Genomic DNA, 24,649 nt, shown 5'->3' on the forward strand with positions numbered 1-24,649 from the left:
GGGCTCGAACTCACAAACTGTGAAGTCATGACCTGAGCCGAAATCAAGAGTCCGAGGCTTTAAAAAAATTTTTTTAAGTATATTTATTTATTTTGAGAGAGAGAGAGTAAGCAGGGCAGGGGCAGAGAGAGGGGGTAGAGATTCCTAAGCAGGCTCTGCATTGTCAGCACGGAGCCTGATGTGGGGGTCGAACTCAAAAACCATGAGATTATGACCTGAGCTAAAACCAAGAGTCGATGCTTAACTGACTGAGTCACCCAGATGCCCCGTCCCCTTGGCTCATTTTCAATCGTGTTGTCTTCGTTGTTGTGTTATAGGAGTTCTTTAAATATTCTTGGTCCTGGACTCTGATAAGACTTGTGATTTACAAATGTTTTCTCCCAGGGTGTAGGTTGTCTTTGCATTTTATTGCTAACATCTTGGATGCACAAAAGTTTTAAGTTTGATAAAGTCCAGTTTATCCATCTTGTCTTTGGTTGATCATGATTTTGGTGTCCTAAGAACCCATTTCCAGAACCTATGTCATGAAGCCTTGCCCCTGTTTTCTTCCGATAGTTTTATAATTTGAACTCTTCCATTCAGGTCATGGATCTGCTCTGAGTTGATGTTTGTATATGGTGTGGGGTAGGGGTCCGACTCCATCCTTCTGCATGTCCACGTACCCATACTGTTGTGGCACCATTTGTTGAAGAGATTCATCTTTCTCCATTAGAGTCTTGGGACCCTTGTTGAGAATCACGTGGCCCCAGATGGATACCTCCCTGAGCTTCCATTCCCTGACCCGGAAGATGGGTGTCGTAAGGATGAAAACGGGGCTCATAACATGAGAAACAGAGCGGATGAGGGTTGTTATTCTCTCGCCTCCCTTCTCCAGCTGTCATCCTGAGATGACAGAGAGCTCTGCTCTCTGCCCCCTCCACCAGAGAAAAGAGAGACTCTGGCGTGACTCTCCATTAAACCCGTGGCTTCTATGCTGCGGGGGAGGAAACTGTCAGAGCCGTTACTAGAAGGCTGGTCTTAGATATTCAAGGACCCTGGGCACCTGGGTGGCTCAGTTGGTTAAGCGTCCGACTTTGGCTCAGGTCATGATCTCACGGTTCGTGGGTTCGAGCCCCATGTTGGGCTCTGTGCTGACTGCCAGCTCAGAGCCTGGAGCCTGTTTCCAATTCTGTCTCTCTCTCTCTCTCTCTCTGACCCTCCCCTGCTCACGCTGTCTCTCTCTCAGAAATAAATTAAAAAACATTAAAAAAAAAAAAAAGATATTCGAGGACCCTCAGCTGTTATCTCCTTGCCATGAATTAGCATTTGGCATCAGAGCAGAGCTGACTTATAGAGACGTAGTATCAGTTTTTAGGACTGAAAGTGCCTGCCACATCATCTCCTTCAATCCTCTTATTTAGAGTTGAGGAGGGAAAGAAGTCAGTCACCTCATGTGGAGGTCATGTTTCCACTCCCCGGCACATCCCCTGTCCCCAGACCTCCCTCCCATTGTGAGGAGAGAGAGGGGGTGAAATGGGGCTTGCCTGGGAAATCTGTTAAACATCTCTGCCTTCTCCCACCAACCTGCATGTTCCTCTTGCCCTTGACCATAGGAAAGTGATGTCTATAAAATATCTATTGCTGTGTCTGCCCATGGAGCCCGTCCCTGTTTACAGAACCTGAAGCAAACGAAAAGAACCAGAATATCTATTCTGTGTTTTTCGGGGGCTAAAAATATTCCCTTATTCTGTGAACATAGCTGTTTACCTAATTACAGGTGTTACCCATTTTCCATTTATGGGCCTGGCTTAAATAGATTACAAAATTTTTTTAAGCCTCTAATAATATTTACTGGCAGGCCTTTATTTTAAACTTAATCCTTAGAGGCTGTTTTTCCTTTTAAGTTCTTATGATTCTTTTTTTTAAAAATGTTTGTTTGTTTATTTTGAGGGAGAGAGAGAGACAGCATGGACAGGAGCGGGGCAGAGAGAGAGATGGAGAGAGAGAAGCCCAAGTGGGCTTTGCACTGTCAGTGCAGAGCCTGATGCGGGGCTTGATCTCATAGCCGTGAAATCTCATGACCTGAGCTGAAATCAAGAGCAAGAGGCTTAATTGCCTGAGCCACCTAGGTGCTCCTACATTTTTTATTGTCCTTGGATAAGATGATGCTGTTGCTGTCCTGAGGCCAGGGGGCAGTGAGGCCAAGTGTTGCTTTGGAGAGGAACTTTCTTGCTCAAGGAAAAGGGTGATAGCGTTAGGCAGGGACAGGCATTGGGTCATCCGGTCCTGGGCTGGAATCCTGGTCCCCTCTCTGCTTAGTGCTATGACCTTGGACAAGCTACTGAATCCCTTCGAGTTCCGCTTTCCTCAGCTGTAAAATGAGAATCGTAAGATCTAGGTGCTGGGTTTGTGCGAGAATTGGAAACGGCATAGGGCTTTGGTACTTTCTCCCAACAGATACTGAGGATCTGCTCTGTGCCAGGCTCCATGCTAGACTTTGAGCGAGATGGAGAAGCGAGTATCTGTAGTCTAAGAGGAGGAGAGGGAAACAGTGTCTGCGCTAACTGCTTTCCTAAGTGCCGTGTTGGGAGGTACGGCAGGCGAAGAATCATACCTGCTACAAGGTGGATGAACCTTGTAAAGATCATGCGAAGAAGCCAGATGCAAAAGGTCACATTAGGTGTGATTCCATTTATGGGAAATGTGCGGAATGGGGATAGAGACAGAAAGCAGGTTAGTGGCTGGCAGGAGAGACTGGGGGGACTCAGGCAAGGGGTCATGGGGAGTGACTTCTTAATGGGGGCGGGTTCCTTTTGGAGTAACAGAAATGTTTTGGATCTAGATAGAAGTGACGATGGGGCGCCTGGGTGCTCAGTCTGTTAAACGTCTGATTTCGGCTCAGGTCATGATCTCACCGCTCATGAGTTCGAGCCCCACATCAGGCTCTGTACTGACAGAGCCTGGAGCTGCTTCGGATTCTGTGTCTCCCTCTCTCTCTGACTCTTCCCTGCTCATGCTGTCTCTCTCTCTCTCAGAAATAAATAAAACAAAAAAAATTTTATGTAGAAGTGATGGTTGCACAATGCTGTGAATGAACTAAATTCCACTGACTTGTGCACTTGAGAAAGGTAAATTTTGTTATGGGAATTTTGTGTCAATAAAAAATGCAGCAGAGCAGGTGAGGGACACTCTGTTTTTTTAAAATTTTATTATACTTATTTATTGAGAGAGTGCAAGCAGGGGAGGGGCAGAGAGAGAGAGAGAGGGAGGGAGGGAGAATGCCAAGCAGGTTCCACCCTCAGTGTGAAGCCAGATGCAGGGCTCAAATCCCTCGACCTTGGAATCATGACCCTACCCCAAATCAGGAGTTGGACACTCAACTGACTGAGCCACCCAGATGCCCCAGGGACACTCTTTTATATAGAATGGTCGGGGATCAGAGAAACAGTGATAAGATCCCATTGAAACAGGGACATGGGGAATGTGAGAGGAGCCATGTGAAGAGGTGGTAGGAACAGCCAGGGCAAAGGCCCTGGGGTAGGAATGAATGTCTGGGTGTTCCAAGAAGCTCAAGGAGGACAGTGAAGCTGGAGCAGAGTCACCTAGGTGAGAGTGGTAGGTGATGATGTCAGAGTGATAGGGTCCAGATTCTACACAATGTTGCAAGCATTCCTCTAAGATGGGGAACTAGGTGTTTTTCGGGTTTTGTTTTTTAAATATTTTTTAATGTTTATTTTTGAGAGAGGGAGAGAGAGAAAGCACAAGCAGGAGAGGGTAGAGAGAGAGGGAGACACAGAATCGGAAGCAGGCTCCAGGCTCTGAACTGTCAGCATAGAGCATAGAGCCCGATGCCGGGCTTGAACCCATGAACTGCGAGATCACGACCTGAGCTGAATTCGAACACTCAACCGACTGAGCCACCCAGGCGCCCCCTAATGTATTTTTAAAAATTATTTATTTTCCAGAGAGAGAGAGAGAGAGAGAGAGAGAGAGAGCACACAAGTAGGGGAGGGGTAGAGAGAGGAGGACAGAGGATCCAAAGCAGGCTCTGCGCTGACAGCAGTGAGCTCATGAACAGAGAGATCATGACCTCGGCCCTAAGTCGGATGCTCAAACGACTGAGCCACCTAGGCGCCCCTCCAAGGAACATGTTAAGAGCAGATCCTTAAGGAGGGCAGCTCCGGCTTACTGAGTGCCTGCTGTATGTCCTGCATTTTACATGTTGGGTAAAAGGACCCGTTGGGTGTTTTTTCACTCTCCCAGCAGCCCTTAGAAGTAGGTATTGTTAGTATCCTCACGTTGCCCTGGGGAAACATCTGGAAGGGAGGAAGTGATGTGTCTGAAGGCACAGAGCTGCTACATCCATGGCTGAGTCAGGTAGCTCCAAAGCTGACGCTTCACGGTGTCTCTGGAAGGAACATTTGGAAGGATTTAATAGTGGGCGGGTTGTGTTTTTACATTTATGTGAATGATTAAAAGCCCGCATGAAAAGGCCCCGGGTGGCATGGTTAGGGAGGAATATCCAAAGCTGTTTCAGGCACTACACCTTCTAGATTAGTAAGATACCACTTGAAGATTGCAAAATCATTCTAGTCCCAGGTCGTGAATTCCAGCGGGGAGATCACCAAGGTGGAGGGAGACTTTGGGTGGCAGCTTCTGTGGCTCTATGCAAGGCAGGCCCCAGGCTGGGGGGACAGATGGACACTCTAGAAGGAGCACGTGAAAGCCTTGTGGAGAAAGAAGGCAGAGATCTGAGGGTGGAGCCAATGTTGACTGAGGGCACGTGCTATGCCAAGCCCTTCCTGGGTGCTTTAAGTGGGCTTTCTCACCCAGGCTTCCCAGGAGCCCTGCCAAGTGGACAGTGTCCCCTGTTTTCCATGAGGACCTGGCTCACAAAGCTTAGGCAAGATCACACAGCCAGGAAGTAGCAGAACAGGTACCCCAGAAAAAGCTCTGGATGGTTCCCAGGCACCTACCTACTGCTTATCAGAATGGAGCCTCAGATGAAGTGGTGTCAGATTTTATACATATGTTTATATATGTATATGTATGTATGTATATGTGTGTGTATATATATATATGTTTTTGGGGAGAGACAGAGAGGCAGAGGGAGAGAGGGAAACTGAAGCAGGCTGCACACCCAGTGTGGACCCCGACGTGAGACTCGATCTCACAAACCGTGAGATCATGACCTGAACTGACGTCAAGAATTGGACACTTAGCCAAGTGAGCCGCCCAGGCGCCCCGAATTAGTGTAACATCAATGTGGAAGAGAAGCCAAAAGGTCACACGGTCTTTGATCTTTGCATCTGAAAACACTTCTCTGGCCACTTCGATTTCCTTTTCTGTAAAGTGGGGCAGACACCACCTCCCTCCTGAAGCTGCCATGACGGAGATCATGCGGCGACTTGTCCGGGGTCATGTAGGTGCGACGTATGGCCCTTCCCACCTCCGGCTTCCTTGGCTTCCCCAGCATCTGTTCTCGAGTCTCCGCATGACCCTGATCTAACTCGGTCCCCCCCCCCCTTCTTCCAGGACCGGCGGAGAATGAGTGCCAAGCAATCCTGTGCCGGTGCGACGAGGAGATCGCTTACTGCTTGGCCCGGACTGAGTACAACCTCAAGTACTTATTCTACCCGCGTTTCTTATGCGAGACGGACTCGCCCGGGTGTGACTGACCACCCTGACTTGGAATGTTCTTTCGCACGAGGAAATAAACCTCTTTTTCACTAATCAGCAGCCGCATTCGGTTCTTGGCAGGAGGGAATGGAGGCCGAGTGTTAAGGCTGCAACCCTTGTTTGCTTTCTCTCCCGGAACTTGGGACGGGAGCCCGTGTGGTTTCCAGTTGAAGGTCAAGAGTCCTGTGCTTATTTTATACAAACCACAACCGTGCTTATGGCTGTATTGGGTTTGGTGCCATTTTTGACGTTCATCCTTAACATGAAAAGGGCTGAATTTTGTCTCCTAACCTGCTCCCGAAGGCGGGTAGTCAGACATGAACGGACACCCGCTGCGTGCCTGGCCTCGTTCTGTGGTCCAGGATGAGGCCATACACAGGATGCTCGCTCTTGGGAAGCTCTAGTCTGGGAGTTGTGAGCTTAAGAAGGAATATTCTTTCCCATCCCCCTCCACCTAATGGTTAAACTTCCTGATTACAGAAGTGGAATATACTCAGTGCTTACAAAGATAAAGGAAAACAAAGACAACTATAAAGCAGGGAAAAAAACAATCACTCGAATTTCCTTTATCTGGAACGACCACTCGTGATATTTGTGTGTGCTGCTGGCATGGTTTTCTGTAATATTCAAAAATGCAGTTGGGACCAGAGCATGGGATTTTTGTGTTTCCCTAGGTCATTAAAAAGCCTTTGATAATTTCATTTTTTAAATGTTCTATTTATTTTTGAGAGAGAGAGGTAGAGAGAGACAGACAGATACAGAATCTGAAGCAGGCTCCAGGCTCTGCGCTGTCAGCACAGATCCCGACACAGGGCTTGAACCCACAGACCGTGAGATCATGACCTGAGCTGAAGTCGGATGCCCAATCGACTGAGCCACCCAAGTGTCCTGGAACTTCATTTTAAGTAACTATTATATACGGTTTTATAGATTGCCAGCTTCGGGGCATTGGTGATATTTCCAGTTTTGATTGATTATTGATGTGATGAGGATGCTTGGGAGTGGATCTTTGCCACACCCCACCACCCACCCGTCTATTGTCCCCTAACCCAGTGTAAGGGCCGAGGGCAGCCCGCCCCAGCACAGCCACTCCGGTATGAAGATTACTTTGAGCTGAAGGCAACAGAGACCCTGCAGGCTCAACAAGAAACCCCTGCCCCTCCCTTAACTACTAGAAGAATCTAAATTGGGGATCTGTCCTAGGATAAGGGTTATTAGCAGAGATAAGTTTTATCGGAGTGGCCCATCTGCAAGGCAGGGCAAACATCTCATTACCGAACATCTGCTCTTATCGCTCTGTGACACGCAGGTCTTCCTTTTGAAGTCCCGCACCCCCACCCCCTTCTCCTTAGTTCAGGATGACACAGGGTCCCGCCCATCTTCGGAATATCCACGCCTGCGTGGCTCCCCCACATGTACAAAGTCAAATTTGATTTTCTCTCACGTTACTCTGATTCTCACTCTAGCCAGAAGGACCTTGGATGGGGACAGGAATTCTTACTCCCTGAAAGATTTGCAGAAGTGGAGGTTTTGGATCAAAGGGTCTGAATATTTTCGACAAACGCCCCCTTCTGCTGTAGCCAAGCCCGCTAAGACTGAGAGGGACTGAGGGAGGAGGCAGCCGGCGGCCCTTGCCCTGAATGCACCTGTCTCTGCGCTGGCGATAAGCCGGCGTCCAGCCCAGCCTGCTGGCTCTAGGCATCTTTGCCCTTCGTCCTTCACAGCACATGTGTGGCTATTACTCACTCATCTTTGGAGCAGGATGTGGGGAGCGGGCGGGGACAGTGTGAGGCCACAGGGTGCAGGTGGGGACACGGGACCGGGCCCAGCCCCACCGATGCCAGCCAGCCTCCGCGTGCTCGTGTGGGCGGGGGAACAGCAACTCAGCGAGGCACCAGACTGGCGGTGTGCAAATACTGTGCGGCGTCCCCAGACCTGCTGCCGCTGTCCGTGACATAGGTGAACTTGGGCAGTCCTGGGGCCTGATGAGCAAACACAGGAGGCAGAAAAACACTCTCCCTCCTTTCACCTGACATGTTAGGGTGGCTCCCCGGCTCCCTGTTCACAGCAGCCTGGGGGACGGAAGTGTGACTAGTAGGCTGTATCAGGCAATGTGGATTTTCTGCACCGGTTCTAAGCATTTATTTTTTCTCTATACAGTATTAAAAATTTTTAAGCTTACCTGTTTTGAGAGAGGGAGGTAGGGAGAGAGAGACAGAGTGAGAGGGAACCCTAAGCAGGCTCTGCACGGTAAGCCACGTGGGGGTCAAACTCAAACCATGAGATCATGACCTGAGCCAAAGTCGGACGCTTAACTGACCGAGCCACCCAGGCACCCCTAAAATGTTTTTTAATATTTATTTATTTGTTTTGAGAGAGAGTAGGGAGGGCAGAGAGAATCCCAAGCAGGCTCCCTACTATCAGCCCCATGCAGGGCTTGAACTCATGAATCACAAGATCATGCCTTGAGCCAAAAATCAAGAGTCAGACACTTAACCAACTGAGTCACCCAAGCGCCCCTGTAGAATTTTCAAATATATAAAAAATCTTTATTTTGCTTTCAAGTGATTTCTTCAAACTTTCCGATGCAAAGTTTGAGTGAAATCCTCAAAGATCCAAAGGATTAATGACTGGTTCAGAGTCACAAAACGACACTGTGGATGCAAGCTTACCTGTGTGGGGCCAATCTTCAGATGGCTCCCATTTGCACTATTTTCATTCTGGAAGGAAATAAAAGGCCCTACTTCATCTTATTCATATTTACAATTACAGCACTTGGTGTAATTATACCTTGCTGTTTTATACATCAGAACAGGACAAGAAGATTATACAGTGTGAGGTCAAAGTACAAAATGTTTCCGTGAACGCAAGAGCTATCCTGGATTTTACAGATTAAATTCCTGAAAACCAAACACATCAACCCCCACACAATGATTTTAAGTAGCACTGAGGCAGCTTGGCCTGAGGTGAATGACTCTCATCACTGCCTGCCTCCTCCTCGACCCCCTCCTCGGAGTCAGGGACCCAAAGCTGCAGAGATGAAATGCAGAACACACTGACGACGGTCTGATCACCCCTCCGTCTCAAATGGAGCCCTTGGAGCGGCTTCACTCTGAGAACCCTGCCATTTCTTCACAATACAGCATCGTGCGGCGGAGTTGGGCTTTTCCTCTGTGTTTCTTAGGGGCAGCTGTCTGTGCCGAGGACAAAATCTTTTCCCGTCTTCCTAAATTTGATTTAGAGGACAGGCCTGGCCCCAACAAGCCCGGGCTCAGGCTCAGCCTCGGGCTGCGACTCGCCCTAGGAGCCTCTGTCTGTCGCTGAGGTCAGGGCAGGTGGGACCGCTGTCCCAGCAGTCTGCTAAAGTCATCATACTGTGTCCTCTGGGGAGCCCAGGTCCTGGACAGCCGTGGCAGACTGAGCCCCCCAAGTCCCATGAGGATGGCTGGGTGGGAGGTGCTGTTGCCGTGTCGGCCATGCTCTGGGATGTCGGTCCCCGCTGCCACCATGCCACAGGGAGAGGGAGTGGGGACCTGGCTGTGGCCTCTGACAGAGCAGCCCTGTGTTCACGGGGCGTAGAAACAGGAAGTCCACCCCCTGCCCCCCACTGAAGCATCCGTGCTCACGTGCCAGAGACTGGAGGAATCTTCCAGAGACTGAGCACCGCCAGTCACAGCACCTGGGTTTCCAGCCGTCGGACTTCCTTGACCACGAGATCGATGTTAATGATTGGGTTGAAGTACAGGGCCCAGTAAAATAGACAGTTGCAAACGAACTGAGGGATGAGGGGCCAGAACATGGCCACAAAAAGCCCCTGTGTTGACACTTTCCAAAAATGGCTCCACATCCTCTGAGGCACAGTCCTGCAGAAAGAAGAGAAGCCTCTAAGAGGCGGGCTCGAGCTCGGCCAAGGGCTCGGGCCCCGGGCCCCTTCCTAACGCACAGCCTGGCTGCCTGTGCTGCACAGACCTTGCTGCCTGTCCCCGGGGCCAGAGACACACCTCTGCCTGGTGCCCCAGCCGCCCCATCCTCTGCTCCCGGGATGCAGTCCCCACAGCAGGTGAGGACCTCCCGGCGCAGCCCCACCTGCTACATTGCCATGTTGTGCTTATATGTATCCGATACACATATTTTCTCTGCGAGGCTGTTGGGTCCAGACTGTATGGTCGTCTTCTTTACCAACACATCTGCAGTGCCCAGCAGAGGGCCAGGGGCAGAGCAGGGCCGCACCTAACCGTGCGTGAATAAGTCAACGGGATTCCTGTCAGGGTTCTAGAACTGTTTATAGGCCTGTTACTGACGAGGCCAGGAACTCTTTGGGACGTTTAAGGCGGGTGTGGTTGGCATGGGGCTGTTACTTCTGCCTGCCCAGGAACCATCCCTTTTTCTAGAAACACCTTCTGAGTTTTCCTTCTGGGGGCCTCCTTCCTCATTCCTTGCCATGTGGTCTCGGTGGGGCTGATGAAGCCAGCCCTTGGTTGGGGGTGAGGGCAGGCCTTGAGCCCAGACCGTGGGGTAGGTCTGGGTGGGCATGTGACCCAGGCTGGACCAATGGGAGTGAAGGAGCCTGAGCCCCGAGATCGGAAATGCTATGGGGAAAGAAGTGCCCTCTCTCCAGCAGAGCTGCTAAGCTGCTCCACTGTACATCTGGGGTGACCAGGGGCCCCGTGTGGAGTGACGGCCTGAGGCTGAACAACACAGAGGGAGTCCCAATGACAGCATTTGGGTCTGGGTCCAGCCATGCAGGAAACCTTGACTGGACATTTCTGTTTTTAGGAAGGCCAAGTTAGGTGCCTGGGTGGCTCGGTCGGTTAAATGTCTAACCCTTGGTTTCGGCTCACGTCGTGATCTCACAGTTCATGAGTTCAAGCCCCGCATCAGGCTCCGTGCGGACAGTGTGGAGCCTGCTTGGGAATTTGTCTCTCCCTCTCTGCCCCTCCCCTGCTTGCTCTTTCTGTTTCTCAAAAATAAAGAAATAAACTAAAAAATTAAAAAAACAAAAACAAACAAACAAACAAAAAAACCAGGATGGAAAGCCAATTTAGGCTGGTTTCTGTCACTGGCAACCAAGAGTCCTGGCCCAACCTTCTCACATTATACATTCATCTAGAGAAGTTATTAGTGTCCTGACTGGTGGCAGAGCAGGATTAGAACTCACGCCCACAGACTTCCCATCAGATCTCCTTATGCTCCACCATACTACCCTTTCCATGGAGCACCGGCTTCCTCTCACTTACGTGCTCCTTAATAAAATCCTCACACACCCCCACCCTTGGGAATCACGTGGTATGTTATTAATGGGGATAAGATTAAGGGAGAAACACCTGTACAGTGAGCAGCACGAAAGCTTCCCCACCTCCAGACACTAGGAACGTTTCCTATCTGCTGCCTAAGCCATGTCTCTAACCACAGCAAGGAGTGTATTCACGTCTGCGAAATCGGGGACTCTCCTGCCACCTGGGACGTCTTTCTCAGTGCCCGCTGCTCCTGCCATTTCCAGCGTAAAAACACACTTACTTCAGTTCACTTCTTGACCAGATCCTCCAGAAGGAGAATAACTCCAGAACCGAGAGTAGCATGGCATTGACAATGAGAAAACGTGACGTCCAGTAATGGACCTCCAGCCAATCCCAAGCAAATTCAGCAATCAGCTGGTACGGAAGGAACGAGTATTTGACAAGGAATTCTCTCCACTGCTTCCAAGTGGGCTCTCTAAGGTCCTTTAGCATAACATAAAAGTAAGCAAAAAATGGACACAAAAGATCGTGAGGATTGACTTTTATGGAGAATACTGTGGTCATCACAGTGAACTTTACATTTATTAAAACACACAGATAGCCAACAACATAACACAAAACTTCCACCCATCAACTCACCTTTTAAGAATCTGACACTGGATAAATGTTACCGAAGAACCGAACAGAGATATTGGTTATGGAACTGTGGAAGCTCAGAAGTAAAAACCTAAGCCTGAGTTATAAATAATGAGGTTGGAGGGGTGCCTGGGTGGCTCAGTCGGTTAAGTGTCCGACTTCAGCTCAGGTCATGGTATCACGGTTCATGGGTTTGAGCCCTGCGTCGGGCTCTGCTGACAGCTCAGAGCCTGGAGCCTGCTTTGGATCCTCTGTCTCCCTCTCTGCCTCTCCTCTGCTAACAGTCTCTGTCTCTCAAAAAATAAATAAATAAATAAAAACGTTAATGTTTTATTTATTTCTGAGGGAGAGACAGCGTGAGCAGGGGAGGGGCAGAGAGAGAGATACAGAATACGAAACAGACTCCAGGCTCTGAGCTAGCTGTTAGCACAGAGCCCGACATGGGGCTCAAACCCATGAACCGTGAGATCATGACCTGAGCCAAAGTTGGATGCTCAACTGACTGAGCCACCCAGGTGCCCCAAAAAATATAAAAAAAAAAAAAAAAAAAAAAAAGAGTTGGTCGCATGACTGACTGAGCTACCCAGGCGCCTCTAGAAATGATTTTAACATTTGTGGGTTGGATCCCGTATGATGATTCCTATATCCAAGTGACCTTTAATTTAAATAGATCAGACGAGGGTCGCCTAGGGGGGTCAGTCAGTTGAGCGTCCGACTTCGGCTCAGGTCATGATCTCGTAGTCCGAGGGTTCGAGCCCTGCGTCGGGCTCTGTGTAGAAAGCTAAGAGCCTGGAGCCTGTTTCAGATTCCGTGTCTCCCCCTCTCTCTGCCCCTCCCCAGCTTGTGCTCTGTCGCTGTCTCAAAAATAAAAAAATGTTAAAAAAAAAAAATAAAATAAAATAAATAGATCAGAGGGACTGCCCCAAGAGCAGCAATGCAAAGGACATTCCCTGAAATGACCAACCAGACAAAGAGTCAGCCCTGAGTAAGTGGGAGCCACCAACAATTCTGAAGACACAAAAGCCAAGGTGGGTCTCTATCTCTGCCAGGGGCCTGTGGTCAGCTGAGGGGACAACTCCCACCACTGAGCTGGACAGTGGCTTAGGATGGACAGGAAGCCTCCCGTGGGGTGGGACAAATAGTCACCCTTTGGGGATCCTCTTACGGACACAGTACTGAAGCTGGAAGGTCCATAAATTTAAGCTTTGGGCAATCAGGACCTATTCTGCCTTCTGTTATAACAAAAGCAATGCCGGTTTTCCCCCCCTAAATAGTTCAAGTCCAGCAGGGAGCCTTCTTATTACCCAATGCAGGAAACAAGACAGGCTTCTGGGAGAGGGGAAGCTCTGCTCGATTCGCTTTCATAGGGGTTCTCCTTGCAAAACACAGACAAAGGCTGGGTGTGGCTGGCTCTCTCACAACTCCCGCCACGGCTCGGATTCCATGCTGCGCCGAGAAGAACCACTCAAGGCACTCTGCAGACCTACCAGAAGCTTGGTGATGATGTTGTCGCTGGAAACGTCTTCCTGCAGAGGGCAGATGGTGTGGATGAAGGGCAGGAAGGTGTCTGTGTAGTCGAACAGGTAGAGGTACAGCAGGCCGAGTCTCGGGGAGCTCTTGAGGGCATACAGCAGGAACAGGGACCTGCCCGGGTTCACGGCCTATAGATGACACGGTGAGGGCAGGGTTACATCACAGCTATGGCGGCCAGCCCCCCACCCAGGCCCCCTCCGCGGTCTCATGCCCGTTGCCTGCAGCTTTTGTGTGTGTGTCTTCCACAGTGAATGAGTGGTAAGAAAAGGTTGATTGTACCATGCACACTTTCAGATCACAATGCTATGAAACTTGAAATCAGTCACAGGAAGAAGTCTGAAAAACCTCCAAAAATATGGAAGTTAAAGAACACCCTATTAAAGAACAAATGGGCCAATCAGGTAATAGGAGAAGACATTTAAAAAATATATGGAAACAAATGAAAATGAAAATACAACAATCCAAACTCTATGGGATGCGGCAAAGGCAGTCTTAAGAGGGAAGTACATTGCACTCCAGGCCTATTTCAAGAAATTAGAAAAAGCGCAAGTCCAAAATCTAACAGCGCACCTAAACGAACTAGAGGGAGAGCAACAAGAGCGCCCCAAACCCAGTAGAAGAAGAGAAATAATAAAAATCAGGGCAGAAATAAACAATATAGAAACCAAAGAAACAGCTGAACAGATCAATGAAACCAAGCGTTAGGTTTTTGAAAAAATAAACAAAATTGACAAACCTCTAGCCAGGCTTCTCAAACAGAAAAGAGAGAGCACTCAAATAGACAAAATCGTGAATGAAAATGGACTTATGACCACCAACCCCTCAGAAATACAAGCAATTATCAGGAAATACTATCAAAAAGTATATGCCAACAGATTGGACAACTTAGAACAAATGGACAAATTCCTAAACACACACTCACTACCAAAATTCACATGGGAAAAGATAGAAAATCTGAACAGACCCATAACAAGTGAAGAAATCGAATCCATTATCAAAAATTTCCCAACAAATAAGAGCCCTGGGCCAGATGGCTTCCCTGGGGAATTCTACCAGACATTTAAAACAGAATTAATACCCATTTTTCTCAAGCTATTCCAAAAAACAGAAATCGAAGGAAAACTTCCGGATTCATTTTATGAAGCCAGCATCACTTCGATTCCCAAGCCAGACAGAGACCCAGCAAAAAAAGAGAACTACAGGCCAATATCCTTGATGAATACAGATGCATAAATCCTCCACAAGATACTTGCAAATTGGATTCAACAGCACATAAGAAGAATTATCCACCATGATCAAGTGGGATTCATTCCTGGGTTACAGGGCTGGTTCAATATTCACAAATCAATCAATGTGATACATCACATCAAGAAAAGAAAAAATGAAAACCATATGATCCTGCTGATAGATGCAGAAAAAGCACTTGACAAAATACAGCATCTCTTCTTAATAAAGACCCTCGAGAAAGTCAAAATAGAAGGAACTTACTTACACATCATAAAAGCCACCTATGAGAAGCCCTCAGCTAACATCATCCTCAACGGGGGAAAAACCGAGTGCTTTCCCCCTGAGATCAGGAACACGACAGGGATGTCCACTCTCACCACTGCTGTTTAACATAGTGCTGGAAGCCCTAGCATCAGCCATCAGACAACAAAAGGAAATCAAAGGCATCAGAATTGGCAAAGACGAAGTCAAACTTTCAGTTTTCGCAGATCACATGACACTCTACGTAGAAAACCCAACAGACTCCACCAGAAGCCTACTACAACTGATCCATGAATTCAGCTAAGTTGCAGGGTACAAAATCAACGTACAGAAATCGGTTGTATTTTTATACACCAAAAATGAAGCAACAGAAAGAGAAATCAAGACACCGATCCCATTCAAAATTGCATAAAAAAACATAAAATATCTAGGAATAAACCTAACCAAAGATATAGGAGATCTGTATGATGAAAACTATAGAACACTTATAAAGGAAACTGAAGAAGACACAAAGAAATGAAAAACATTTCATGCTCATGGACTGGAAGAATTAATACAGTTAAAATGTCATTACTACCCAAAGCAATCCCTACACATTCAATGCACCAGGATTCTCCTCAAAACTAGAACAAACTATCCTAAAATTTGTATGGAACCACAAAAGACCCCAAATAGCCAAAGTAATATTGAAGAAGAAAACCAAAACGGGAGGCATCACCATCCCAGACTTTAGCCTCTACTACAAAGCTGTCATCATCAAGACAGTACGGTATTGGCACAAAAACAGACACATAGACCAATGGAACAGAATAGAGAACTCAGAGCTGGACCCGAAAATGTACAGCCAACTAATCTTTGACAAAGCAGGAAAGAGTATCCAATGGAAAAAAGACAGCCTCTTTAACAGATGGTGCTGGGAGAACTGGACAGCAACATGCAGAAGAATGAAACTAGATCACTTTCTCACACCATGCACAATACTAAACTCAAAATGGATAAAGGACTTGAATGTGAGACAGGAAACCATCAAAACCTTAGAGGAGAAAGCAGGAAACAACCTCCTTGACCTCAATTGCAGCAACTTCTTACTTGACACATCCCCCAAAGCAAGGGAATCAAGAGCAAAAATAAGCGATTGAGACCTCAGCAAGATGAAAACCTTCTGCACAGCAAAGGAAACAACCCATAAAACTAATAGGCAACTGACAGAATGGGAAAAGATAGTTGCAAATGACATATCAGATAAAGGGCTGGTATCCAAAATCTATAAGGAACTCAGCAAACTCCACACCTGAAAAACAAACAATCCAGTGAAGAAATGGGCAGAAGACATGAACAGACACTTCTCCAAAGAGGACATCCAGATGGCCACGAGACACATGAAATGATGTTCAGTATCCCTCATCAGGGAAATACAAATCAAAACCACACTGAGATACCACCTCATGCCAGTCAGAGTGGCTAAATGAGCAAAGCAGAGAACGTGAGATGCTGGCGAGGATGTGGAGAAACGGGCACCCTCCTACACTGTTGGTGGGAATGTAACCTGGTGCAGCCCCTCTGGAAAACAGTGTGGAGGTTCCTCAAAAAATTAACAATAGAACTCCCCTAGGACCCAGCACTAGCACTGCTAGGAATTTATCTAAGTGATACAGGAGTGCTGATGCATAGGGGCACATGGACCCCAATGTTCACAGCAGCACTCCCAACAGTAATCAAAACATGGAAAGAGCCTAAGTGTCCATCAATGGACAAATGGATCAAGAAGATGTGGTTTATCTACACAATGGAATACTACATGGCAATGAGAAAGAATGAAATCTGGCCATATGTAGCAACATGCATGGAATGTGAGGGTGTTATGCTGAGCAAAATAAGTCAGGCAGAGAAGGAAAGATACCATGTTTGCACATATAGGAGGATTAGAAGGAACTTAACGGAGGACCATGGGGGAGAAGAAGGGGAAAAATAGTGGGGGGGAGGGAGGCAAACCATGAGAGACTGTTGAATGCAAGAGAACAAACTGAGGGCTGATGGGGGTGAGAGGGAGGGGAAAGAGGGTGATGGGCATGGAGCAGGGCACTTGTGGGGAAGAGCACTGGGTGTTATATGGAAACCAACTTGACAATAAAATATTAAAAAAAGAAAAAGAAAAGGCTGATTGGTCAATCTGTTGCGCTGTATTTAATAAAGGCCCAACCCTTCTGCATGGCTTCGGTGTGTGGGGGTGGGGGGCACTGAGATGCACACTCCTAGCACTGCTGACCTGACAGCTGCTAAAACCCAACCTTGCTGGAAAACGATTTTGTAACATGTATCAAAGAGTCTTCAAAATGTTCACTTTAACCAATCTATTCGTGGGCACCACTTGCAATAAAAGGAATCAGAAACACAGAAGTGCTTTATGCACAAAATATTTCGAGCTGCGCTGTGGAGGAGCGAGAAAAAGGGAAACCTGAGACATAAGTGATGAAGTTACAGTAGATGTTTAGCACAAAGTTCTTGCAGCCGTGCAAAAATGAACATGGGCCTGCAAAAATGAACATGGGCCGTTTTGGACGGTGCTCATGTTACAATGTTTGGTGAGAAAAGATTCAAAGACAGGCAGCAATCTGATCTCTGATCTCGCCAGTGTCAGTCCTATACAAACCAGGCCTCCTTCGCGTTCCTTCCTAGAGCAGCACCTGGCTCACAACAGACATAAATATTTGTGGAATGAACACGTACACAAAAGCACTAATTAAACTACGCACAGAAAATGGTCTAAGAAGAAAATAGAGCAAAATGCAATGTTAAGCATGTTTGACTCTCAGGTGGGAGTATGGGCAATTTATTTTCATATTCATCATATTGGTAACATTTGCTACCAAGAATGCATATTTAGGTTTTTCCTGATTATAAAAGTAACTTTAGAGTGATTCCGTTTACTTGATGCTACTAAGCATCAAATAAAATGGTCAAAAGATATGAATGGGCACTTCACCAGGGAAGATACAGTCAGGATGTATAGCAAATAAGCACAGGACAAGATGCTCATGAAGGAACAGGAAACGGGGCTACTTTTCCACGTTACCACTGTGCACTTATTTCAATAGGCAGGGGTGGAGAGCAGGGCTCACAAAGGGGCAGGAGGTGGCTTTGGAGACTGATGAATATGTTTGTTAGCTTGATTATGGTGACGATTTCACAGGTATGTATGTCCAAACTTATCAAACTGCTGAATGGAAAAAGATGTGTACGTGTACACAATGGAATGTTACTTGGCCATAAAAACGAATTAGATCTTGGCATCTGCAACAGTATGCTGGACCTCCATGGTACTATGTTAAGTGGAATAAGCAAGACAGAGAAAGACAAATACCATCTGATCGCATATGTGGAATTTAAGAAAGAAAACAAAGAAAAAAAGATAAAAAAAAAAAAACCCCAGACTCCTAGCTACAGAGACTAAACTGATGGTAACCAGAGGCGGGGTGTGTAGGGAGATACATGAAACAGGAGATGAGGATTAAGGAGTACGCTTGTCTTGATGAGCTCTGAGTAACTTACATAATTGTTGAATTGCTATATTGTACACCTGAAGGTAATGTAACAATGTACGTTAATTATACTGGAACTCAAAATAAGGTATCAAATTATACACATTTTAAGTACGGGAATGTCAACTGCAGGTCAATAAAACTGTTAAAACACATTCAACTTATTTGATGCTATTAATGGCTTACTGCTAAGTTTTAAAAAAAGAGTCCTTATCTTCAGAGATTCACACTCAAGTATTTAGGGGTGAAATAATATGATGCTTGGCTCTGCTTTAATATAATCCCACGCACTGGGCATGTGTGGGGTGTGTAAGAGTGGGTGGAGTGGTATGTAAAAATAAGAACAGCCACTAGTCAATACTCATTGAAGCTGGATATGTGTAGTCTTTTATTTTCGTATGTACCTGACATTTTCTATAGTAAAAAGAATTTAAAACAGGTCCAACCTACGAAATGGCTGATTTCAGACCTAGGATAGGAAAGGTACAAGAAAAACTCAAACAACCTGTCACATAAGGAAAGAGAGTATCTGGACAGCAACATGCCAAAGAATGAAAATGGACTGCTTTTTTCATACCATACACAAAAATAAATTCAAAATGGATTCAAGACCTAAATGTGAGACCTGAAGCCATAAAAATCCTAGAAGAGAACACAGTAACTTCTTTGACATCAGCCTTAGCAACTTTTTCTAGATATGTCCCCTGAGGCACGGGAAACAAAAGAAAAACACTATTGGGAGTACACCAAAATAGAAAGCTTCTGCACAGTGAAGGAAGCCATCAACAAGCTAAAAGGCAAGCTATGGAATGGGGGAAGATATTTGCAAGTGACATATCTGATAAAGGGTTAGTTTCCAAAATATATAAAGAGCTTATAAAACTCAACACCCAGGGGCACATGGGTGGCTCAGATGGTTAAGTATCCGACTCTTGACTGCGGCTCAGGTAATGACCTCACAGTGAGGAGATGGAGCCCCACAGTGGGCTCTGTGCTGGATGTGGAGCCTGGTTAACACGCTCTCTCTCCCTCTGCCCCTCCCCTGCTCACATTCGAGCTTGCTCTGAAAACAAACAAAACAAAAAACAAAAACAAAAAACCCTCAACATGCGAAAAATGAATACAATTAACAATTGAGCAGAAGTCTTAAGCAGACATTTTCCAGAGAAGACATCCAGATGGCCAACATACCCATGAAAAGATGCTCAACATCATTCATCATCAGGAAAATGTAAATCAAAACTACAATGATATCACCCCATACCTGTCAGAATGAGTACACTCAGCAACACAGGAAGCAACAGGTGTTGACAAGGATGTGGAGAAAAACCAACCCTCTCGCACTGCTGGTGGGAATGCAAACTGGTGCAGTCACTCTGGACAACAGTACGGAGGCTCCTCAAAAACTTAAAAATAGAATTGCCCTATCTACAATTCAGCAGTTGCACTACTAAGTAAATACCTAGTAGTATTGGGTAAATACCCAAGGAACACAGATATACTAATATGAAGGGATGTGTACCCCAATGTGTAGAGAAGCATTACTTACGACAGCCAAGCTATGGAAACAGCCTAAGTGTCCGCTGATTGATGAATGGATAAAGAAGATGTGGTGTGTATATGCAACGGAATAAGACTCAGCTATAAAAAAGAATGAAATCTTGCCATTTGCTATGACCTAAACAGAACCAGAGAGTATTATGCTGAATGAACTAGTAAGTCAGTCAGAAAAAGACAAAATGCCATATGATTTCACTCATATTGGAGTTAAGAAAAAAACAACCACCGGGCAAATGGGGGTGGGGCGAGAGATGCAAACTAAGAGAGGTGCAGACTCTCAACTGCAGAGAACAAACTGATTGATGGTTACGGGGGGTGGGGGAATGGGTGACATAGGTGATGGGGATTAAGGGGCGTACTTATCATGATGAGTGCCGGGTGCTGTACGCAAGTGTTGAATCACAAATATTGTGCTCCTGAAACTACTATTATACTGTACGTTACCTGGAATTTAAATAAAAACTTAAAAAAAAATTTTCAGACTTTGGGGTCATGTCAAAAGGACTCATGGGGAAGTACATTATACTTCAATTCAAATGTTAAATTTAAAAAACAGACCTAAGGGGCGCCTGGGTGGCTCAGTCAGTTGAGCGTCAACCCTTGATTTTGGCTCAGGTCACGGTCTCAGGGTTGTGGGATTGAGCCCTGTGGGGGACTCCACATGGAGCGTGGAGCCTGTCTGGAATTCTCTCCGCCCCCCCCCCCCATCCTTCCACTCTCTCTTAAAATAAAGCTCAGGGGCGCCTGAGTGGCTCAGTCAGTTCAGTATCCGGACTTCAGCTCAGGTCGTCACCTCGTGGGGCAGGAGGTGTGGGCTCTGCCCTCAGCACAGAGTCTGTTTCAGATCCTCTGTCCCTTTCTCTCTGCCTCTCCCTCGCTTGGGTGCACTCTCTCTCCAACAACAGCAACAACAACAAGACAACAACCCACTAAAAACAATAAATCTTAAGAAAAAAGGACTCAAAATAATTTGAGAAGACTTTTACTCCAAAAGATAGGCCAACCTGAGCATCAATTAGAATTACTGAGAAGTATTCAAACGTATGGAGAAGATGAAACTCCTTAGTAATAGTGACCCTAAAGACAAAAACTGGTTCCCTATCTAGGTAAATAGGGAACCGAATCAGTAATACGAAACTGGTAAATAAGGGGGAGGAATCAGGCATTTAACCTGCCTTTCTGGTATAAACGGTGCTTAGGGTAACCAACACAGTTGCTGAGGGAAATCTTCCTTTTTTAAACTTTAATTTAATTAAAAAATTATTTATTTATTTAATTTTTAAAGTTTTATTTCTGAGAGAGAGACAGCATGAGCAAGGGAGGATCAGAGAGAGAGAGGAAGACACAGTATATGAAACAGGCTCCAGGATCCGAGCTGCCAGCAGAGAGCCTGACACGGGGCTCGAACCCATGAATCGTGAGATCATGACCTGAGCTGAAGTCGGACGCTTAACTGACTGAGCCACCCAGGTGCCCTGTAATCAAAAAATTTTTAGATGTATTCAGCTAACAAATGAAGAAATGAGAGAATTACAGTATCACCACTTTGCAAGTAAGCAATGCAGGATTATGGTGGCTGCGACCATCAGAGAGAGTCAGAGCGAGAGAAAATCAGTCATCATGAGCCTCCTCAGGGAAGGAATTGTCAGCAGCTAGGAAGCAGTCTTGTCAAAACACCTAACCAGTGCAAGCCTCTAGGTTTACCTACTGAATTACGGGATGTGCAGGGCACGTCACATGTCTGGGGACAGGGGGCCTGTCAGGGGACACCACAGAGGGACAATCAGCAAAATTGAAGACGTGGGAAAACTACGGGACAAAACGACCCGGTTTCCCTCTCAAATGCAGGGTAACAAAAAGAGGGAGAATCCAGACAGTAAAAGAGACTTAGGAGACATAACAACCAAATGTAGACCTTGTTTGGAAATCAACTGGAAGAAGAAAAGATGTAGTCTACTTGAATACCTACAAGTTAAGTGATATCAGAGAACTCGGTTTTGTTTTTTAGAGATTCACAATGAAATATTTACCTATGGAAAAATAAGGTATCTTACATTTGCAGAATAGTCAGGGGTGGGACGTGGGGGGATCACTGAGATGAACATGGCCTTAAGTTACTGCAGCTGCTAAGGGTACATGGCAGCTTTGTGCTCTTATCCTGTTTTTGTGTGTGTTTGAAATTTAAAAAAAAGTTTAACTTAAAAATTTTTTTTAATGTTTCTTTATTTTTGAGAGAGAGAAAGAGAGAGACAGACAGAGCACGAGCAGGGGAGGGGCAGGGAGAGAGGGAGAATCTGAAGCAGGCTCCAGGCTCCAAGCTGTCAGCACAGAGCCCGACGTGGGGCTCGGACACAGAAACAGCGAGATCATGACCCGAGTGGAATTCAGACGCTTAACTGACTGAGCCACCCAGGCGCCCCCCAAAAAACCCTAACTTCTAAAGAAATCTCTGCATCCTCACTTAGATAAGAAATAGAAATGGGGATAGTTCTTTATTAAAAGTGTTTCCCAACGTGTTTTTTTTAACCACCCCTTAAGAAATCTTTTAAAGACATGTTTTCATAACCCTGCCCCCCATGAAATATTAATTCCACAGATACATTATCCATGTGTTTATGCACCGTGGTCTTTCAGAGGGGGCGGCAAATCACACACTCTGCAAGACTTCTGTGCTCCACCCTGACCAGCATCCTGGGGGCACCGTGGCTCTGGTGGAATACCAAGCTCCCCAGGAGCCCCGGGCCAGAAAATAAAGTCTGCGAGGGCAGCCACGTCACGGCTGGTACGGGAGGAGGGGAGAGGACCAGGCTGTGGGTCCGTAGGTCCGCTGCCAGCGTGGGTGTGGAGGCGCTGTGAGTGCCGGGCCACTGCCTACTGGATCCGGAGCAACACCAACCACCCAGCGAGGCAGTTACCATGCCGGCACTTCAATGGGGAACGGCCTCGTTCCCACCCGAGGAGAACAGGAATTGCTCCAGGACGCTGGGCTGGAAGGATCTTATCACACACCATGTGGCCTTGTGGCTAGCTGGCTGCTTGTCAAATGGCCACCCTCAGGGAGGGGCTGGTGGCCCAGAAGATCTGAAGGAGCCGACTGATAAGATTCTGCCTGCTTTTGGGGCACCTGAGTGGTTTGGTCAGTTGAGTGTCCAACTTCAGCTCAGGTCCTGATCTCACAGTTTGTGGGTTCGAGCCCCGCATTGGGCTCTGTGCTGACTGATGGCTTGGAGTCTGGAGCCCATTTCAGAGTCTGTGTCTCCCTCTCGTTCTGCCCCTCCCCTGCTCACGATCTATCTCACCCTGTCTCAAAAATAAATAAACATTAAAAAAAAAATTAAAAAAAAAAATTCTGCCTGCTTTCACACTGGGTCTGAAACCGCATGCCCATTCACTCTGGTTAACGTTAAGATTACTTTTATGTTTTTTAAATAGAGGTCAACGCTGGATGTGTCAGCCACAAAGGTTCTGCCAGATACTAAAAACCTACCAGAGGGCTAATATTGGCTACAAAAAGCCCAGAGTTTACTCCATAAACGAAATGGGTAATTTATGATAAAAGCAACGGTTTTCCAAAATTAAACAAATAACAGCAATAACACAAAAAACAAACCTTCTACCTAAGCACCTCCATGCCCAATCTTCAAAAACTTTGAAGAATGCTTTTTTAGGTTTAAGACAATCCATGTTCACGGTAAACACAGTGTTTTCCGACTGGCACAGAAAGTTGTTAAGTGACACAGAAAATTCTCTCTCGTCCAAGAGTCAATCCGTAGAGAACACTGTTAGCGGTCCGCGGATCCTTCTGACGCGTTCTGTGCGTGCGCCACATACGGCTCCGGACACACGTGGGGACTTCCCGGTGTGCTTTTCCCTCCTTTCAGTTAACGACAGGATGAGGGCACGCTTCCTTGTTGGCACGCCAGCGTCGCCATCTCCCGCCATGGTCCTGTGGACGGCGGGCCCCATTTGCTGAGCCTGTCCTGACGACGGGCACTCGCGTGTCTCCTGGGTGCTGCTATGAGCAACGATGCTGCAGTGAACTTCTTGGTTAATGACGTCATTGGGCTCAAAGCTCAACTCTCAGTGTCACTGTGACTCTGTGAAGTCATTTACCGAGGAGACGGGCGCACAAGGCCCGGGTGCCTGCTGGTGACCCACAGCCAGTGTGTCTTGGAGAAGCCCGGCAAGGAGCCCAGGCACTGAGGCTCCCAGCCCTGCTCTGGCTTCCCCCCTCACCCCCTGTGCTGCCCATGTTTCAGGGGCAAAGAAGCGAAACGGCGGGTCACAGGGCAGGTATAGTTTGACTGTGAACACTTACTGACCAACTGCTCTCCAAGGAGACCGCACCAATTTAGGACCCGCCACACACACGAGCGTCTTTTCTTCATATCGTAACACTCTCATCCTTGACAATAACGTGGGTGAAAACGATGCCATCTGGCTGTTTCAGTTTGCACGTCTTTAACAATTGAGCATTTCCCCCCATGAACTCATTGGTTACGTGCAATTATCTTGTCTCCATGCAAATGCGGAAGTTTGCTGTGTCAGGACATTTCAGTTATCTTAAAATAAAAACAAGTCTTCGTTTCATAGCACAGCATTTGCTACATCTTCTCCGTGAAGAAGAATCAGCGGGTGCAGTCCGGCGAAGAAAGATGACGGATGGGCTGTTCTCTATACTTTTTTCAATTAAAAAAATAAACAAAGAGTGAGCTCACCTTATATTCCCAGAGATTCTGGGGGGGCTTCACCCCTAGGGCTTTGACACGCTCCAGTTCAAGCAGGATGGCTCTCCTGTGGCTGCTGTTTTCTATGTTGTACGGCGCCCTTGAAAATTCTTCCTCTGTCAGAGTTAAAAGCAACCTGTGGGAGTGTGGGGGGAGCAGGAGGAGATTTCTTTTGAGATTATTTACTGGAAGCAAACTCCTCACCCCTGGGGTTCCATCCTATCCACACAAATACTCGAGACGTATGGCAGGGCAAGCTGCTTAGTATATG

The 24,649-nt window shown here is 46.9% G+C and overlaps 2 protein-coding genes across 4 annotated transcripts in view; one reads left to right on the top strand and one right to left on the bottom strand.

Annotated features, from left to right (window-relative positions):
* LOC120232702 (group 10 secretory phospholipase A2-like) overlaps positions 1-5,657 on the top strand; it is an 11,926-nt gene extending 6,269 nt beyond the window's left edge. Inside the window, exon 4 of the mRNA XM_039233559.1 lies at positions 5,515-5,657. Within this exon, the coding sequence (XP_039089490.1) occupies positions 5,515-5,657 (143 nt within the window). The remainder of the gene's footprint in view (positions 1-5,514) is intronic.
* Positions 5,658-8,180: 2,523 nt separating this feature from the next.
* Positions 8,181-24,649, bottom strand: part of BFAR (bifunctional apoptosis regulator) — a 37,010-nt gene continuing 20,541 nt past the window's right edge. For all 3 annotated transcript variants that reach the window (XM_039233604.1, XM_039233606.1, XM_039233605.1), the window contains exons 5-8: positions 24,370-24,514; positions 13,019-13,192; positions 11,176-11,378; positions 8,181-9,521 (exon numbers count right to left, since the gene is read on the bottom strand). In XM_039233604.1, coding sequence (XP_039089535.1) covers positions 9,329-9,521; positions 11,176-11,378; positions 13,019-13,192; positions 24,370-24,514 — 715 coding nt within the window. In that variant the 3' untranslated portion in view covers positions 8,181-9,328. The remainder of the gene's footprint in view (positions 9,522-11,175; positions 11,379-13,018; positions 13,193-24,369; positions 24,515-24,649) is intronic.

The sequence above is a fragment of the Hyaena hyaena genome, unplaced genomic scaffold (assembly GCF_003009895.1).
Source record: "Hyaena hyaena isolate Hyena2069 unplaced genomic scaffold, ASM300989v1 scaffold_76, whole genome shotgun sequence".
Classification (NCBI taxonomy): domain Eukaryota; kingdom Metazoa; phylum Chordata; class Mammalia; order Carnivora; family Hyaenidae; genus Hyaena; species Hyaena hyaena.